Below are 20256 nucleotides of genomic sequence, written 5' to 3' on the forward strand. Positions count from 1 at the left end.
TTAATCCGGACGGATCATCCTGGACCTCTGAGCAGAACTTAAAGAAGGAGCCGAGCGGTACCGGTACCGGTCCAGCTGCAGCCATCCTTCAGTCGAGCCGCTTTGTGAATGAGCCTTATGGACATAAAGCAGCTTTATTCTGTAAATGTAAACTTATAAACATGATTATACTATTTAGAATAAATGTCCACTTTCCCACTCAGAGACTCTCTGTCCTTTAGGAAATTAGGATTCCTAAAATGTGATGCACGGTTTTATGCATCCGATTTTTTTGTGTGCCGAACTTTTCTAAATGTTTCTGTACTCCAAGTTTTAGTGCCTTTTATGCATGAGGCCCCTGATCTTCTTCAGTGTTTTTATCTCAGAGTTTCTCAGTAATTGATCTGAATAACATTTTGTGTTTCAGAGATCAGAACCTCAGACTGAGAGCAGAACCTGCAGGATCCGTCTGTCCCTCTATGAGGAGTGACCGGTCCAAGGAATACTATATTGGTGAACATTGCAATCTTAAAACATTTCTTGAAATGAGACAAATTTCTTCTTGTTCTAAATCTTTATTGAAGTTCAAAACAAAAGAAGATACACATTGTACATCAGCTGAAAATCTGAAGAATTTAAACGAAGAATTTTGGTTTGTTTTGGAGCAAGTTGGGGTGATGGTGATGTCATCGGCCAAAATTATAACTTTTAATATTTCAAAGACGAAAGCTGCACAAACGACAGCTTTAATGGCACAAACCTGCACAAACGGAGCACTAACAAACTAGCCCACTTTGGTTTGTTTTGGAGCAATATTGAGGGATGGTGAACTCTGGATGACCTAAAAAATAATTTTTCATATCTCAGAAACCAAAACTGCACAAACGAAAATTTTAACGGCACAAACCTGCACAAACGGAGCACTAACCATTCAGACTATTTGCTGGATTTTTTGAAGTGGGTGGGGTGTCAGCTTCACATGGGTTAATCAGCGTCATGTTTTTAATGCAGTTGTTTCTTCTGTTTCAGCAGATGTTGGTCTGCAGGAGGTTCTAAAGGAACATAAGATCAGTCTGAGGAGGAGATATGAATGTGTGACTGAAGGAAGTGATGTAACAGGAAGTAGAACCCTCCTCAACAGGATCTACACTGATCTCTACATCACAGAGGGATGGAGTGAAGAGGTTAATACCCAACATGAGGTGAAGAGGCTGGAGAGAGCTTCCCAGATCCAGAACCTCCATGACTCTCCAATCAGGTGCCAGGACATCTTTAAATCCTTCCCTGACCAACATGGAGCCATCAGAGTGGTTCTGACCAACGGCGTCGCTGGTGTTGGAAAAACTTTCTCAGTGCAGAAGTTCACTCTGGACTGGGCCGAGGGCTTGGAGAACCAGGATGTCAGTGTGGTGGTTCTGCTGTTGTTCAGGGAGCTGAACCTGATCCGAGATCAGCAGCACAGTCTTCTCTCACTGCTCCATGTTTTCCATCCAACACTCCAGAAGCTCCCAGCAGAGCAGCTGGATAAATGCAAACTGCTTTTCATCTTTGATGGCCTGGATGAAAACAGACTTTCGCTGGACTTCAGCAGCAGGCAGCTGGTTTCTGACATCACACAGAAGTCATCAGTCAACGTTCTGCTGACAAACCTCATCAAGGGGAATCTGCTTCCCTCGGCTCTCATCTGGATAACTACCAGACCTGCAGCGGCCAATCAGATCCCTCCTTCATGTGTTTCCAGGGCAACAGAAGTACGAGGCTTCACCGACGCCCAGAAGGAGGAGTACTTCAGGAGGAGGTTCAGTGATGAAGAGCTGTCCAGGAGAATCATCTCCCACATCCAGACCTGCAGGAGCCTCCACATCATGTGTGGAATCCCAGTCTTCTGCTGGATCACTGCTACGGTTCTGGAGAACATGTTGACCTCAGAGCAGAGAGGAGAGCTGCCCAAGACCATGACTGACATGTACTCACACTTCCTGCTGGTCCAGACAAAGAGGAAGAAGAACAAGTACCATGGAGGACATGAGACAAGTCCGCAGAAGCTGATGAAGGCTGACAGGGAAGTTCTTCTGAAGCTGGGGAGGCTGGCGTTTGAACATCTGGAGAAAGGAAACATCATGTTCTACCAAGAAGACCTGGAGCACTGTGGTCTGGATGTCACAGAGGCCTCAGTGTACTCAGGAGTTTGTACAGAGATCTTCAAAAGAGAGAATCTGATCTTCCAGAAACCAGTTTACTGCTTTGTTCATCTGAGCATCCAGGAGTTTCTGGCTGCAGTTTACATGTTCTACTGTTTCACCAGCAGAAAAACAGGGGTGATGGAGAAGTTCCTGGGAGAAAATTATTATAATTATAATTCATCTATGTATGAGTGTAGTGAAACATCTCTGGAGGGTTTCATGGACAGAGTTATGTCTAAATCCCTCAGCAGTAAAAATGGCCACCTGGATCTGTTTGTTCGCTTCCTTCATGGTCTCACTCTGGAGTCCAACCAGAGTCTGTTAGGAGGCCTGCTGGGTCGGACAAAGAACCGTCCAGAAACCATCCAGAGAATCATCAACAATCTAAAGAAGATGAACTCTGATAGAATCTCTCCTGACAGAAGCATCAACATTTTCCACTGCCTGGTGGAGATGAACAACCTCTCAGTGTTTCAGGAGATCCAACAGCTCCTGGAATCAGGGAATAAACTCTCAGAAATCCAGTGTTCAGCTCTGGCCTTCATGCTGCAGATGTCAGAGGTTCTGGATGAGTTGGACCTGGAGAAGTACAACACATCAGAAGCGGGCCGACTGAGACTGGTTCCAGCTGTGAGGAACTGCAGAAAGGCTCGGTGAGTCCAGACCAGTGATGGCTTAGTGACTTTGGAAAAGTAACTTTAATCAGATTATTGATTACCTGATGTGGAAAGTAACTAAGTTACATGAAAAGTAACTTTTCTAGTTACTTTCAGCAGCTGCTAATGACAACGCTCCACCACCTGTGAAAATTACATTAAGCTTTGCCAAAACTTAATTCTAAGGTATTTTATAATAGTAACATCAACAATGTGTCTCACTTATAAGGTTGAACTGAAGGGCAGATTATTTAATGGTTACAATAACACAAATAACTGTAGTAATCTTTGTGTTTTCCTCTGTTGTGTATAAACTCTAAATAGGATTTAAGCCGCCCCCCCCTTGCCCCAGCCTCCAGGTTCTGTGTTACGGCCCTGTGTTTGCTGTCATAGCTCAGCACACAGAGCTTCTCCTGCTGCTCCACAGCTCAGATCACCTTCTGCACAGATTTATGACACTTATCTTAATATTAATGATTATAATGGTGTTTAGTTGCACAACTTTACAGACTCGTTCATTCATGGCTGTTTTCATGTTTATTGCTGTTCATATTAGTCTCAATGTTTGCAGTTTTCTGGAGCGCAAAGCAAAGCTTGATGTCATTCACAGCAAATATATTAACTTGACATTAACAAAGACACAGCAGGACGGATCATCTGGGAAATGATGGACAGGGAGAGTCTGACTGAAACTACCTGGATGTCAGACAAATTCTGGGGTTTATTATGTGTCTCTGCTTATTTCCAAACCCAAATGAGGAACTTCACGTTCAGAAACAAAACCAGAAAACTGCAAGCGTCTTTAGAAAAAACAAGCCCAGAGTCACTTATAATAATCAGACTTGGTGACAGAAACTCAATAGTTCCTGATTTTCCATCAACAAAATGTTCATCTCCCTCCATTGTTTACGTTTCTGTCGCTGCTGATCCTGTCGCATAGAAACGGCCGTCGCTCCCCAAGACACGTAGAAGTAACTTTAGTCTGATTACTGGATTTGAAAAAGCAGCGTTACTGAAAAAACTGGTCCAGATGTCTTCATTATATTCATTCACACAATGAATGCTGTGTGAATGCAGCATTCATTGTTTGCATTGTTGCTCTGTTTCTTCTTTGTTGCTCAAATTGCTTCTGGTGGTTTTTGGCCTTTACTTCCTTCATTCTTTGGACGATTTCAACCATCTAAACATTCAGCTGCTCCAGGACAGCATTGCTGCAGCTTTTAATGTTTAGAGGTTTTTAAAAATATTCCACTTTTTATCAGTCTTCAAGTATAAAATTCTATAAAACTGTTTTTTTCTGACAGATCCAATCAATCAGACCCATTTTTAACTTTCACTCATTGGGACGCTTCCCCATAATTCACATCTTTGGATCTTTGACTCTTTTCTATAAAATCCCTGTTTAGGTTTGATGGAAACTTGGACCATTAAAATTGTCGTAAGGTGGGGTTGTTGGTGGTGACGAGAGACGCAGAGAACCCAGGTTATGGTGAAGATAATGAATTTAATGATGAAAATAGCTCAACAGTCCATACAGGCAGCACGGCAGAGACTAGCTCACAGCTAAGTACCGGTAGCAACTGATTCACAGGACTAGACACGAGAGCTCACACTTCCAGGACTTTAACAGTTCTACTGGCAAAACGGACTAAACGGGAGCCAGCACAAACCAGGACTTGCCAGTTCCACTGGAGAGTGCCGACTAGACATAGACAACGACAAGGATCCGACGAGGAACACAGACAACAGGTGGGTTTAAATACACACGGGGTAATTAAGGGAATGAGACACACCTGGGGAGCAATCAACGGGGAGGACAGGACAGAGACTCACAAGGAAACAGGAAAACATAGGAAAACTCAAAAATAAACATACAGAAACACGGAACCTAACAAAAATAAACTCCTGCATCAAAATTGTTGCCCTTTAATCTAGTTGGAAACTTTGTGAACCGACTTTTCTTCTGCCCACTAGTTTCCTCTGAGGTTATAAATGAGAGCAACATGAATGGATGGTTCTGTAGCCTCTGTCTGCTGCCAGTCTTGGTCAGGATTCTTTTGCAAAAGAGATTTTCAATCTCAGTGGGATTTTCTTGGTGAAATGAAGGTTAAATAAATAAGTTAGTGATTGTTGTCTGCTGTCATAAAAAGTCATTTCTGGGGGAGTCCTGGTTTCTGTCAGATCCTCCCAAAGCTCTGAGAATCTGCTTCCAGAGCTGGAACCATTTTCCTCATCAGCTCTTCATCTGCAGCCTTTATGAAGCTGTTAATGTCCATAAAGACCTGGAGAGACATGAGCTGCATCACTCTAGAGCAGCTGACCAAACTGTTGGAGACCAGGATCTACTTTTTCTCTCACCAGCTGGCTGAGATCTACCACTCGCCCACAGAAACTGGAAATAAAACTATTTTATATGCAGATATACATCAGTTATAGCAAACATATGGAAGTGATGGAAAACCTGATGCAGTTTCTTCCTCAGTGAGATTCTGACACTGGGAGGAGGATACTGGTTCCTCAGTCAGAAGCTGGTTGTAAACCTGAGGCCAGCAGGAATCAATCAGTCATGGTAGATCTGAACTTTGACCTCAATATGAGAAACTACAGACTGATAGGAGGAACCAAAGAGTTGAGTTAAAATCTTGTGATATTTTTCCTCCAACAGGATCCAGAGGAATCAAACCAGATGTTGGACTGGATTTTATTTCAATGTCATTCATGAATGTTAGAGCCTCATTTTCAACAGTGGAGCTATAAAGGTTGAAAAATGTTATTATTTTGGAGAAAATCTCATCAATATCAATATTTCCACTAAATAAGAGACAAATATAAATATCATGTCTGATGGAGGAAAAGCCTCTCAGACTCTGAGCTCAAAGCAAGATGCCAGAGAACCAAACTAATATTTTTATATTAGACAATTAATTTAATTCCACATAATTATCACCATCTGAGTGATTTGTTTGTTAAATACTTAATGAAATATATTTGTCCTTTGATGTTTGTTGTGAATGACTTATACTCACAAATGAACGAGGTAATTAGTCCAATTGTGTCGTTTATTGAACGTTCAGAAACTACAGCAGCTGTAATGAGCCACAGACAAACTAGAGAAGCTGAAGTTTGTCTAGAAAATGGATGAATAGAAACTATTTTCTGATCATCACCATCCGCTCCACCATGTTGGGTCTGTTAGGATATCAGCTCCACTGGTTTCATCCGTTCCTTCATCTTCCAATGAAAATCCTGTTTTAAAGTCATGTGATGAAGAGCTTCTGGTCCAGATTGTTGCTGCAGCAGTCAGAGCTCAGCAGGAAGAAACAGGGAGGTTTGCTAACAGGTAGCCAAGATGGCCGCCGCTAAAACCTTCAGTTGTTCTGAGAACATGAAGCCTGAACTATTGGAGCCTGTTGCTCAGCTTCTCTATTAAATGGATCTTTGAACAGAACCAGAACCAGGATGTTAATTATGAAATGATCAAACTCAGTAAATTGATGTGAAGACCAGATGTTCATCAGACGATATCAATGTTATCATATGTGTTTATATAGATGATCTGGTTTAATCAGAACTGACTTTATTTCTTCTCTAATCTCAGACTTGGTGGCTGTAAACTCAGAGAGGCTGAATATGAAGTTGTGGCTTCAGCTCTGAAGTCCAACCAACATCTGACTGAACTGGAAATAAGACAGATCCACATAGACATTACAGACTCTGAACTGAATCATCTGTGTGAGATCCTGCAGAGTTCAGTCAGTAAAGTGAAGAGTCTGAGGTTTGTTTTCTCTATTTATCCTATAAAATCTTTCATTAATATTTATTTATCTTCACATTTATTCTGTTTTCTTTAAAAACAATCTGCTCTCTAAATGTCAGAATATAATTTCTAAAATATTTTGCTTTGTAAATGAATTATTTTCCTTTTTCAGACTTTGAGAATATTGATCTTTATTTTTCACTTTAAAATGTTTTGGACTGATGAACAAAAATAAGTTAATAAGTCAAATGATGCTCAAACCTGCATCCTATTGCTTCAGCTCACATCTTTTATTCTTTATTCAGATTGATCCACTGCAGGTTGTCAGAGATCAGCTGTTCTTCTCTGGCCTCAGCTCTGAAGTCCAACCAACATCTGACTGAACTGGACCTGAGCAACAACGACCTGAAAGATTCTGGAGTGAAGGAGCTCTGTGGTTTTCTACAGGATCCTGAATGCAGATTACAACGATTAGGGTAAGAAACCATGTTTTATTCTGGATCTGATGTTTGTGATGTGAAAGTTGTGTTGCCACTAAACTGCAGACAGAAGCTGATATTCTACTGATCCACTCTGAGGATCTTCATGGTAAAGTCTGCTTTCTTCTTCTATGGTTTGGTCCAGTCAAAGTTTCTGTGTTTTATAAAAGCACCAGCAGTTCCTCCTCCCACCATCACATCCAACCAATCACAGCCTTCATTTCACAGACACCAACCACACCTGCAGAGAGAAGGTCAAAGGTCAGATTGGAGACTAAAGGCTGATAAAACTCTGATATTAGGATCATTAAATGTCTAAATATCTACAAACAATCAGATATAAAATCTGATAAAATGTCTTTATGTCCAAGACAGACTGAGGCTGAATTCACTAAATAATGATGTTCATCCACATCTCTGACCTTCTGTGACGGAGGAGCCGTCATGAGCCGGGACTTAATTATGAGTCCATGTCAGCATGCGACCACTCCCACACACACATACACACACACACCTACACACACACACACACACACCCACACACACACACACACACACACACACACACACACACACACACACACACACACAATCGTTAACTTACTTCTGTTGCAGCTTAAACTGACGCGGTTCATCGTTGGTGCACACGCCGTGTTCCTGCTTCATTAATTTATCATCCTAATCTGTTTTCAGCTCCAAACATTTTCCTGGTTCTGTATTAGGGCTGAAACGATTCCTCGAATGATTCGAGTACCTCGATTACTAAAATTCCTCGAGGAAAATTTACCTGCCTCGAAGCTTCGTTAATTTATGTTTTATTAGTTAGCGCACCGTGTTCCGGCCGGGACTTCATTTGCGTTGCGCGGAGCTCTCACTTCCGCCTCCGAGTTGTTGACAAAAGCTAAGTCTCAGCGACATAAAGTCCAGTCTTCAAGATTGGCCCGTGGGGATTTTATTGATTGATGATAATGCCCGACTTTTCATCGTTTTTGGGGAACCAATAAGCATCCTTAAAATGACTGGGGGAATGCCTGGAGTACGGCAGCATTTCTCCTCAGGGGCTGCTGGTTGAAAGCGAACGGCGGGAAGAGCGCTGAGGTGAGCGGATAGCCTGAACAGGGCGGGCGGCTGAGTAGCTGATGCTTACCGTGTAAATGTAGCTTTACCGACGAACCGCACAATAAATTTCATATCCCGGTCTGAAGAAACGGGTGGCGGAGCGCATCGTACATGGCTGGTAGATGAGTTTCTGAGTGTGACCAGTGAAGGTGTCGTAAATATCCCGTATTGCTTCCCCCCGTGTTCGTCCCCCGGTCTAACGGTTCGTCAGTCCGCTGGTCTATTTCCTCCCCTCCACCCCATCTTACGTTCGTTCATTCGCCCTCTCCTCCCACTCCAGGCGGCATTTCCCGTATTTTCAAACCCAAAGCGTGACAGGTTAGGTGGCAAGATGAGTTTAATTAATCTATTAAACTCACTGAAGATTAAACTAAAAGCTGGATTGTAGACATTTTTATAAGCATATTTGTGAGCCTGCCTCTTTGTTATTAAATTCAATATAATTTCAGATTTTTCTATAACTTTTCTTCTGGTTAACTTAGAAAGTGAGCTATTATTGTTACAGGTTAGTTTTCTAAACTACAAAAAAGCAACTGTTAGGGATGCTCAAATATGAAAAATTGGACTGATATTGATATCTGATAGTAACACCGGTATTATGCCAGATTTACCAATATTTCATTTTGTAATTTTTTTTATCCGATTACTCGATTAATCGTAAGAATAATCGATAGATTACTCGATTACTAAAATATTCGTTTACAACAGCCCTATTCTGTATTCAAGCAGAATTGTTTCCGGATTGTGTCGCGCCAGGAGGGCGTCATCTGATGACGTAGTGATGTCATCGGAACATACTGAGTGTTTTCTATTAAATTCATGGTTGTATTTTTGATCACAAGTTAATTTTTTTTTCTCTTAGTATTTTTACTTTACTTATTTTAAGAGTTTACTTGCATTAGAAGTTATTTAGTTTTTCGATGTGGGCGGAGCTTGTGGCTTTAAAAGCTGGGCTCTGTTCCACTTTGAGTCAGTCTGTAGTTCGACTCCTGCCAAGTCACAATGAAGGTGATGGACTGAAGGTGAAGGTGCTGTCCTCTGTACCTATTTCACACTTTTCCTCTCTGATCACCTGAAGAAAAGTTTAATAAATTTCTCTAAAGTGATCTCCGGACTTGGCCAGTCATTTACGTTTGACCAAGTCATAAGAGAACCCCGTCACACCTTCTGATCATAATGATCAATAAACCATCATTGATAAAACCACAAACTTTATTAACCTGTAAAGATGAACAGATGTAGAAACATCAGGAATCAGTTTGACATTTAAAATGAATCTGAACTGAAATATTAGAGCTCAGTCCAACAGAAACAGTTACATTTTAATACAGCAGCTTCAATTTAATAAATTATCTGAAATAATATGTAAATATTTGCCAAGCTGTGAGTAAATGTGAGGTAAACAAAGTATTCCCTCCTTTCCTGGGTTGTTTCTCATCTCCAGTGTCTGAGGTGAAGCAGCAGGAATCCTGTGAGTTTGTGACAGATGTAGCAGGAAGTTGTGACGTTGACAGAAGGAGCTGGATGGACGACGGAGGGAAGCTGATAGCAGAGCAGCTTTATTTCTAGACGACTTTAAACAGGACAAAGGAGACATGAAGCAGCATCACATGGTCCAATAATCAACCAATAAACCATCAATAGCAGATAAACATCAATACAGCAGCCCTGATTAAAATAATAAGATAATCATACAGTCAGAATGAAGTAAATGGAAATAGAGCAAAATAACAATAAACTGATTTAATTCAAACTGACAAAAGTCAACATTTGGTTTGAAGCAGGAATTTATAATCAATCTGGGCTATTGATCCTTAGATAAACCAGTCAGTTCAGTTTCCACTCATGTGTTCATGTGTTTATGAATGAGTGAAGTGTAATTATTGCAGCTGTTGATCCTCCAGATAAATCAGTCAGTTCCTCTCAATAGCAGGTTTCTGTCACTGTGGAAATGAGCTGCTTCATTAAATCACTGCAGCTTCATTAACAGCTCTGATGTCTCACTTTGGTTCTTAAAGTCCATTTTAATTCCCGACCAGAACCACTGAAGGCCCGACTGAAATATTCTAACAACACGTCATAATAACATGTTCTGGTTCTGCTGGTTTGGACTCTAGAAACCAGTTTTACTGGATCAGATATTAAACATCAGTTCATCATGTTTCTTTTACATTCAGTCAAATTAATTTTCTACATTATTAATTTGTTCATATTTCAGTTTTAACCTGCATCCTGTTGCTTCAGCTCACATCTTTTATTCTTTATTCAGATTGATCCACTGCAGGTTGTCACAGATCAGCTGTTCTTCTCTGGCCTCAGCTCTGAAGTCCAACCAACATCTGACTGAACTGGACCTGAGCAACAACGACCTGAAAGATTCTGGAGTGAAGGAGCTCTGTGGTTTTCTACAGGATCCTGAATGCAGATTACAACGATTAGGGTAAGAAACCATGTTTTATTCTGGATCTGATGTTTGTGATGTGAAAGTTGTGTTGCCACTAAACTGCAGACAGAAGCTGATATTCTACTGATCCACTCTGAGGATCTTCATGGTAAAGTCTGCTTTCTTCTTCTATGGTTTGGTCCAGTCAAAGATTCTGTGTTTTATAAAAGCACCAGCTGTTCCTCCTCCCACCATCACATCCAACCAATCACAGCCTTCATTTCACAGACACCAACCACACCTGCAGAGAGAAGGTCAAAGGTCAGATTGGAGACTAAAGGCTGATAAAACTCTGATATTAGGATCATTAAATGTCTAAATATCTACAAACAATCAGATATAAAATCTGATAAAACGTCTTTATGTCCAAGACAGACTGAGGCTGAATTCACTAAATAATGATGTTCATCCACATCTCTGACCTTCTGTGACGGAGGAGCCGTCATGAGCCGGGACTTAATTATGAGTCCATGTCAGCATGCGACCACTCCCACACACACATACACACACACACCCCCCCACACACACACACACCCCCCCCCACACACACACACACACAATCGTGAACTTACTTCTGTTGCAGCTTAAACTGACGCGGTTCATCGTTGGTGCACACGCCGTGTTCCTGCTTCATTAATTTATCATCCTAATCTGTTTTCAGCTCCAAACATTTTTCTGGTTCTGTATTCAAGCAGAATTGTTTCCGGATTGTGTCGCACCAGGAGGCGTCATGTGATGACGTAGTGATGTCTTCGGAACATACTGAGTGTTTTCTATTAAATTCATTATTGTATTTTTGATCACAAGTTAATTTTTTTTCTCTTAGTATTTTTACTTTACTTATTTTAAGAGTTTACTTGCATTAGAAGTTATTTAGTTTTTCGATGTGGGCGGAGCTTGTGGCTTTAAAAGCTGGGCTCTGTTCCACTTTGAGTCAGTCTGTAGTTCGACTCCTGCCAAGTCACAATGAAGGTGATGGACTGAAGGTGAAGGTTCTGTCCTCTGTACCCATTTCACACTTTTCCTCTCTGATCACCTGAAGAAAAGTTTAATAAATTTCTCTAAAGTGATCTCCGGACTTGGCCAGTCATTTACGTTTGACCAAGTCATAAGAGAACCCCGTCACACCTTCTGATCATAATGATCAATAAACCATCATTGAAAAAACCACAAACTTTATTAACCTGTAAAGATGAACAGATGTAGAAACATCAGGAATCAGTTTGACATTTAAAATGAATCTGAACTGAAATATTAGAGCTCAGTCCAACAGAAACAGTTACATTTTAATACAGCAGCTTCAATTTAATAAATTATCTGAAATAATATGTAAATATTTGCCAAGCTGTGAGTAAATGTGAGGTAAACAAAGTATTCCCTCCTTTCCTGGGTTGTTCCTCATCTCAAGTGTCTGAGGTGAAGCAGCAGGAATCCTGTGAGTTTGTGACAGATGTAGCAGGAAGTTGTGACGTTGACAGAAGGAGCTGGATGGACGACGGAGGGAAGCTGATAGCAGAGCAGCTTTATTTCTAGACGACTTTAAACAGGACAAAGGAGACTGTTGTTGCACAACACCCCCCCCCCTTCTCTCTCTCTACTTCCTCTTCTGAGAGGAGGGAGATGTTGCTCCCAGCTCTCCGTCTAACGGGTGAATTGAGTTTCCTAAATCTGCCGAGATTTACCCTTCCCAGAACTGAAGTAAACTCTGTTTAAGCTGGGTGCGAGAAAGACTAGCCTGGTTTCTAACGACCTCCATCCAGATGTCCCACCCTTTTTCACCCTGTGAATTAGCCAGATAGAGTAGCCCGGAATCAGCTAGTTTCACAGAGCACACCTGTTAACGGTCGCTCTTTCTCTTATTACAACTTGCACTTGTTATTGAACCAGGTTGGTTTTAGTGACTCGGGCGAGTCCCAAGGGTGTTGTTTTAGTTTTGGCTAAAAGCAACCTATAAAACATTTTCCACTTTCTCCTCCCAGAATCAAACTTCATAGCTATTTTACAACCATCAAAGAACTTTAAGGTGACTCATTAACTGAATGTCCACAACATCTTTTAGATTTTCTTGATGGTAATTATTTTATTAGTAAGGCAATTTTGCAAGGGTCAGTACAGCTTAAATCAGTAGCAGAAATAATCAAATAAGTAAAATCAATAATCTAGCCTATCTTTCCCTAATGCTGACACTGTGAACTAAAAAAGAAAAACTTTGAGAGAGACGGACGGAGTTTGGCATTTTGAACCCCAGAACTGGCCTGATGATGAAAAAAGTGTTGCAGCGGTCTCACGGAAGGAACACACCAGTTCTTCCTCTTTGCCTTTGTTCTTTGCCTTTGTCTTTATCTTCATCTTTGCCTTGGTCTTTGTCTTTGGGTTTGTCTTTGGGGTCTCGAACCCAGCTGAGAAAAGTGCAATTTGAAGCCACATGTTGCGGGGCTAACGGGTTGGTCCCCATGTGCAGAACAGTCTTCGGTTCTGTGGCCCCGGCTCTTCTTCAGCTGCAGAGTTCTTTGTCCATCTCGTTCTTGGCTCGAAGCTGCCTGAAGGATCCAACCAAAGACTCCTCTTTCGCACTCACCTTATATAGGGTTTATCCACCCTTTTGGTGCATTAGCATTGGCTAGCTTTGTTGCTGTGCCTGTTTCATTGGCTGACTGCTTGGACCGATGATCTCATATCCATCACCATCTTTGGACATGACCTGATGTCTGTTCTAATGTCCCAAGTTGCTCAACAGCCCTCTTGTGTCTAACCTTTTCTTAGGAAAGTTAAAGTTTAGCAATAAGGCGTTGGACACCTCCGCTCTCCTATCAGTTCCTCTTTCCACCTGACCTTTCACCTACCATCTACCTCTAACACAACATCAGTGACCTTTAGTTACAGTTACACACTTTACACCATTTCAAGTTCAATGTCAAAATCACATTTATAATCTTTTAGTTTCTCTGATTTAGCATTCACTTATAATTTTATAATAATCATTACTTATTAGTTACTCTTATAATCATAATGTGTTATTACAGACATTTCTGAAAAGAAACCAAGAATAATCCATTATTCTAATTATTTGACACCATGTTACAGTTACTTCTTTCACCTGTAAGTATTTCCATAAGTATAAGACTAAGTGTAAATATTCTTATAATCAAACCAACATCAACCACTGGTTAAACCAATATTAATTATTAACTTAACTATAAGTTATCATTATTAATTCAAGGATTTTACTCTGGGTTTTATCCAATTACTCAAAATGTTTAGATTTTATTCTTTAAACCTTTAATGCCCAAAATGAGCAGTTTGAACTATTTTTATTCACTGCAGGCTGGAAACTTCCTCTTTCTCCAGGAAACCTGCTTTTCCTGTTTCATAACTTTCCTTCTGTCAGACTATGATTTTTTTATGATTAAATAGAAAAAAGTAGAATTAAAGCAGGACACAATAACAACACACACAACCAGATTAATTTTATTACCGTCTGACTCTACTGTTGGGTCTTGATGTCACCTGTGTAATCAGTTTTAAAGATAACTTTATTTATTGTTATTATTAAACTAAAATCTCCAGCATGGGGAAGTGGGCTGAGCTCGACTTTTCTTGACACCCCCTCCTCGAGGTCAGACCTTTCACATGCTGGGAACCCAACACCCTCCTGCAGGTCTGCGTCGTCATCCTCTGGAACGAGAAGATGGTCCTCTGGGATGTGAAGATGCAGATCCTCAGTCGTCACCAAGGCCACAGCAGCTTGTGATGTGAAGATGCAGAGTCTCAAAACTCCACTGCTCTTTGACACCCCCTCCTTGGAGTTTTGATGCCTCCCAGGAAGTGATGAATGTCGAAGAGAACCCAGGTCGCTCTGATCCTCAGCTGGATGAACTGTTGGTTCTTCAGGATGTGGAATATCCTTAGGGACAGGTTGATGAGCTGACGGGCTGAGGCAGAAACCTCACAAAAAAAAAAAAAAATCTGGAAGTTCAGCAGAACAAAGCAAAAAGCCTAAGCAGCATGACGCTTTATCCACAATCGTAATCCTTTTCCGTTGCTGGAGGTCGTCAAGGGGTACTGGAGTTGTCGGAGGCATCAGAAGTTGTTCAGGTCCTGGGAGGAAACTGTTGACCCTTCCCCTTCCAGGTGTTCAATGCTTTGTTGCAGGATTGATCTTTGTGGTTCTCTATGATGCCACTCCTTCCTCACGACTTCAGTCCCTTTTCCAGTTTAATCCATCCGTTTGTGACAGGAGTTCTTCTTTAGCATAATCCAATTTCTTCAGGGCCCTCCCAGTCAAAGCTTTGAAGTTGTTCTTTGAATGGCAATCATCCTGTAATAGTGGCAAGTCTAACACAGGATGGCATGTTGCTTGATGCTTGCAATGTTCTGGTTCACTTTAGCTAAGAACTGGCTTGAGCACTGACCTTGTGGACCCCTTTCCTCATTAATAGTACTGTTTTGCAGTGCAGTACTTGCTTCACAAAATTCTTTCCATTGAATTTCAGCTTGATCACCGTTGTTGCAGGCTGATCTTGAGCTTTAATCCAAACTTTCTGCCCTGTTTTCAATGACACTGCAAACCGCAACTTCCCCTTTCCCTCTCTGGGCCAAAAGGAGAAGCGCCTCCGCCTCCCTGCTTTCCGTGACGTGAACGGAGTTTCTCTGCAGGGGAAGACCTACTCTTCTATAGCTGTCACTGTTACATCATGTCCATCAGCACCAAGAGGTACTCCTGACCTCTCTTTTCTGTTATCCATGGGGTCTGCTACATCCATGCAGACTAAAGCCCTGGGTAATGTGCTCTTTGATGAACAACCCTTCCATCCGCTGCCCTGAGAGCCCTGCGTATGGACCACATACTCACAGTCTCACAGCTGCATCGGACGGTCTGAAGGGACGTCCAAAGGTCTTGTTCCACCAGCTCCTTACGGGTGGATCGCACGCCTGCATGTCCTAGGGCCCCATGCACGCTCCGCACGACCTCGTCCCCGTACTCTTCTGGGACCTCCCTTCCTCTGGGAGAACTGTCCCACTTCTCGATTCCAACAAAGACAACCTTCCTTTGATTCACTCGAGTCCATGTCTCAAATCCCTCTCCATACAGAATCACTCTCACTGGGGCTGACTGGAACGGGGATTTAGACAGGGATCGATCTTCATCTTCTCTCCTGCCCCACTTTTGACGTTTGCTGGAGCTTTGATTCTTCTTCTTCTTCTTCTTTTCCTTCATCCATGATTGTCTTTGTCTTCGAGTCGCCTTTCCCCCAAAGCCTCTCTTTAGCCTTCAAGCAGGGATGGGTTTAGGCTATTGGCTACTGGCTCCTCGTCTGGATATTCTGGCCTATCCTCAGCAGAAGCTCTCCCTCACCTGTATGCCATACAGTTACTGCGAGGGTTGTGACTGACAGCCGGATCAGTCACCACTAACTCTATTCCTTAAGAGCTAGCCTCCAAGTGAGCTATTCAGATACTCGCCTCTCTGTTTTTACTGACTTGGTTAACGTAGGTCCTTCCTACTCATTTGAAATGGGCCCACCTCTTCTCAAGGGGCGTGGCCCCACGTTGGGCGCCACCTTGTTGTTGCACAACACCCCCCCCCTTCTCTCTCTCTACTTCCTCTTCTGAGAGGAGGGAGATGTTGCTCCCAGCTCTCCGTCTAACGGGTGAATTGAGTTTCCTAAATCTGCCGAGATTTACCCTACCCAGAACTGAAGTAAACTCTGTTTAAGCTGGGTGCGAGAAAGACTAGCCTGGTTTCTAACGACCTCCATCCAGATGTCCCACCCTTTTTCACCCTGTGAATTAGCCAGATAGAGTAGCCCGGAATCAGCTAGTTTCACAGAGCACACCTGTTAACGGTCGCTCTTTCTCTTATTACAACTTGCACTTGTTATTGAACCAGGTTGGTTTTAGTGACTCGGGCGAGTCCCAAGGGTGTTGTTTTAGTTTTGGCTAAAAGCAACCTATAAAACATTTTCCACTTTCTCCTCCCAGAATCAAACTTCATAGCTATTTTACAACCATCAAAGAACTTTAAGGTGACTCATTAACTGAATGTCCACAACATCTTTTAGATTTTCTTGATGCTAATTATTTTATTAGTAAGGCAGTTTTGCAAGGGTCAGTACAGCTTAAATCAGTAGCAGAAATAATCAAATAAGTAAAATCAATAATCTAGCCTATCTTTCCCTAATGCTGACACTGTGAACTAAAAAAGAAAAACTTTGAGAGAGATGGACGGAGTTTGGCATTTTGAACCCCAGAACTGGCCTGATGATGAAAAAAGTGTTGCAGCGGTCTCACGGAAGGAACACACCAGTTCTTCCTCTTTGCCTTTGTTCTTTGCCTTTGTCTTTATCTTCATCTTTGCCTTGGTCTTTGTCTTTGGGTTTGTCTTTGGGGTCTCGAACCCAGCTGAGAAAAGTGCAATTTGAAGCCACATGTTGCGGGGCTAACGGGTTGGTCCCCATGTGCAGAACAGTCTTCGGTTCTGTGGCCCCGGCTCTTCTTCAGCTGCAGAGTTCTTTGTCCATCTCGTTCTTGGCTCGAAGCTGCCTGAAGGATCCAACCAAAGACTCCTCTTTCGCACTCACCTTATATAGGGTTTATCCACCCTTTTGGTGCATTAGCATTGGCTAGCTTTGTTGCTGTGCCTGTTTCATTGGCTGACTGCTTGGACCGATAATCTCATGTCCATCACCATCTTTGGACATGACCTGATGTCTGTTCTAATGTCCCAAGTTGCTCAACAGCCCTCTTGTGTCTAACCTTTTCTCAGGAAAGTTAAAGTTTAGCAATAAGGCGTTGGACACCTCCGCTCTCCTATCAGTTCCTCTTTCCACCTGACCTTTCACCTACCATCTACCTCTAACACAACACCAGTGACCTTTAGTTACAGTTACACACTTTACACCATTTCAAGTTCAATGTCAAAATCACATTTATAACCTTTTAGTTTCTCTGATTTAGCATTCATTTATAATATTATAATAACCATTACTTATTAGTTACTCTTATAATCATAATGTGTTATTACAGACATTTCTGAAAAGAAACCAAGAATAATCCATTATTCTAATTATTTGACACCATGTTACAGTTACTTCTTTCACCTGTAAGTATTTCCATAAGTATAAGACTAAGTGTAAATATTCTTATAATCAAACCAACATCAACCACTGGTTAAACCAATATTAATTATTAACTTAACTATAAGTTATCATTATTAATTCAAGGATTTTACTCTGGGTTTTATCCAATTACTCAAAATGTTTAGATTTTATTCTTTAAACCTTTAATGCCCAAAATGAGCAGTTTGAACTATTTTTATTCACTGCAGGCTGGAAACTTCCTCTTTCTCCAGGAAACCTGCTTTTCCTGTTTCATAACTTTCCTTCTGTCAGACTATGATTTTTTTATGATTAAATAGAAAAAAGTAGAATTAAAGCAGGACACAATAACAACACACACAACCAGATTAATTTTATTACCGTCTGACTCTACTGTTGGGTCTTGATGTCACCTGTGTAATCAGTTTTAAAGATAACTTTATTTATTGTTATTATTAAACTAAAATCTCCAGCATGGGGAAGTGGGCTGAGCTCGACTTTTCTCGACAAGACATGAAGCAGCATCACATGGTCCAATAATCAACCAATAAACCATCAATAGCAGATAAACATCAATACAACAGCCCTGATTAAAATAATAAGATAATCATACAGTCAGAATGAAGTAAATGGAAATAGAGCAAAATAACAATAAATTGATTTAATTCAAACAGACAAAAGTCAACATTTGGTTTGAAGCAGGAATTTATAATCAATCTGGGCTATTGATCCTTAGATAAATCAGTCAGTTCAGTTTCCACTCATGTGTTCATGTGTTTATGAATGAGTGAAGTGTAATTATTGCAGCTGTTGATCCTCCAGATAAATCAGTCAGTTCCTCTCAATAGCAGGTTTCTGTCACTGTGGAAATGAGCTGCTTCATTAAATCACTGCAGCTTCATTAACAACTCTGATGTCTCACTTTGGTTCTTAAAGTCCATTTTAATTCCCGACCAGAACCACTGAAGGCCCGACTGAAATATTCTAACAACACGTCATAATAACATGTTCTGGTTCTGCTGGTTTGGACTCTATAAACCAGTTTTACTGGATCAAAAACAAACCGGATTCCAAAAAAGTTGGGACACTAAACAAATTGAATAAAAACTGAATCAATGATGTGGAGATGCCAACATCTAATATTTTATCCACAATAGAAACACAAATCACAGATCAACAGTTTAAACTGACAGAATTTATCATTTTAAGGGAAAATATGATGTTTCAAAATGTCATGATGTCAACAAATCCCAAACTTTGGGACAAGGCCATTTTTCCCTCTGTGTGGCATCTCCCCTTCTTCTTCCATCACTCAGACGTCTGGGGACAGAGGAGACCAGTTTCTCAGGTTTAGAAATAGGAATGCTCTCCATTCATGTCTAATACAGGCCTCTAACTGTTCAATCGTCTTGGGCCTCTTTGTGGCACCTTCCTCTTTATGATGGGCCAAATGTTCTCTATAGGTAAAGATCTGGACTGCAGGCTGGACATTTCAGAATCCGGATCCTTTTCCTACGTAGCCATGATGCTGTGATTGCTGCAGAATGTGGTCTGGCGTCATCTTGGTGAAAAATGCAGGGTCTTCCCTGAAAGAGACGACGTCTAGATGGGAGCATATGTTGTTCTAGAACCTGAACATAGTTCTCTGCATTAATGGGCCTTTCCAGACATGAAAGCTGCCCAGGCCACCAGCTCTCATGCAGCCCCAGACCATCAGTGATGCAGCTTCTGAACGGAGCGTTGATAACAACCTGGGTTATGCTTGTCCTCTCTGGTCCGGATGACATGGCGTCCCAGTGTCCATAAAGAACATCAACTCGTGACTCATCTGACCACAGAACAGTCGTCCATTTTGCCTCCCTCCATGTTAAATGACTCCTGGCCCAGTGCAAACGGCTGAGCTTGTGGAGCTTAGAAATGGCTTCCTCTTTGCTCTGTAGACTTTCAGCTGGCAGCGGCGGATGGCAGGTGGATTATGTTCACTGACGATGCTTTCTGGAAGTATTCCTGAGCCCAGGCTGTCATTTCCTTAACGTTCCTGTTTCAGGTGCAGCGAGTTTTAGGGCCCGGAGATCACGAGCATCCAGTAGTTTTACGGCCTTCACCCTTACGCACAGAGATTGTTCCAGATTCTCTGAATCTTTTGATGATGTTATGCACGGTTGATGATGATAACTTAAAAGTCTTTGCTATTTTACGCTGGGTAACACCATTCTGGTATTGCTGCACCATCTTTCTGTGTAACAATGGTGGAATCGGTGATCCTCTCACCATCTTGGCTTCAGAGAGACACTGACACTCTAAGAAGCTTTTTATACCCAATCATGTTGTCAATTGACCTAATTAGTGTTAATTGGTCTCCAGCTGTTTGTTATATGTTCAATTTCCTTTTTCCAGCCACTTATTGCAACATGTCCCAATTTTTTTGGAATCTGGTTTGTATTTCCTCCAGGCTGAAAGAATCATAAAGAAAGTTATTAAGAAAAGTGAAGGTCAGGCTTCCACTGATAGTGTAACTCTGGATTATTGACAGAACAAAGGAG

General features: G+C 41.5%; 1 protein-coding gene and 1 long non-coding RNA gene across 6 annotated transcripts in view; one reads left to right on the forward strand and one right to left on the reverse strand.

The window, feature by feature from the left end:
- Nucleotides 1–10617, forward strand: part of LOC148156088 (NLR family CARD domain-containing protein 3-like) — a 434099-nt gene extending 423482 nt beyond the window's left edge. For 2 of the 5 annotated variants that reach the window (XM_088010605.1, XM_088010604.1), the window contains exons 2-6: nucleotides 407–492; nucleotides 1009–2815; nucleotides 6417–6593; nucleotides 6881–7051; nucleotides 10443–10617. In XM_088010605.1, the coding sequence (XP_087866731.1) occupies nucleotides 407–492; nucleotides 1009–2815; nucleotides 6417–6593; nucleotides 6881–7051; nucleotides 10443–10617 (2416 nt within the window). Of the gene's footprint in view, nucleotides 1–406; nucleotides 493–1008; nucleotides 2820–6416; nucleotides 6594–6880; nucleotides 7052–10442 lie in introns of those variants that run through there. The other 3 variants (XM_088010607.1, XM_088010606.1, XM_088010608.1) reach the window with 2 other exon arrangements.
- LOC148156098 (uncharacterized) overlaps nucleotides 1–20256 on the reverse strand; it is a 369453-nt gene that overhangs the window by 335503 nt on the left and 13694 nt on the right. The gene's annotated exons all lie outside the window — the stretch shown is intronic.

Source organism: Poecilia mexicana, unplaced genomic scaffold (genome assembly GCF_051168715.1).
Source record: "Poecilia mexicana isolate PSO_F unplaced genomic scaffold, ASM5116871v1 scaffold_12, whole genome shotgun sequence".
NCBI classification, from domain to species: domain Eukaryota; kingdom Metazoa; phylum Chordata; class Actinopteri; order Cyprinodontiformes; family Poeciliidae; genus Poecilia; species Poecilia mexicana.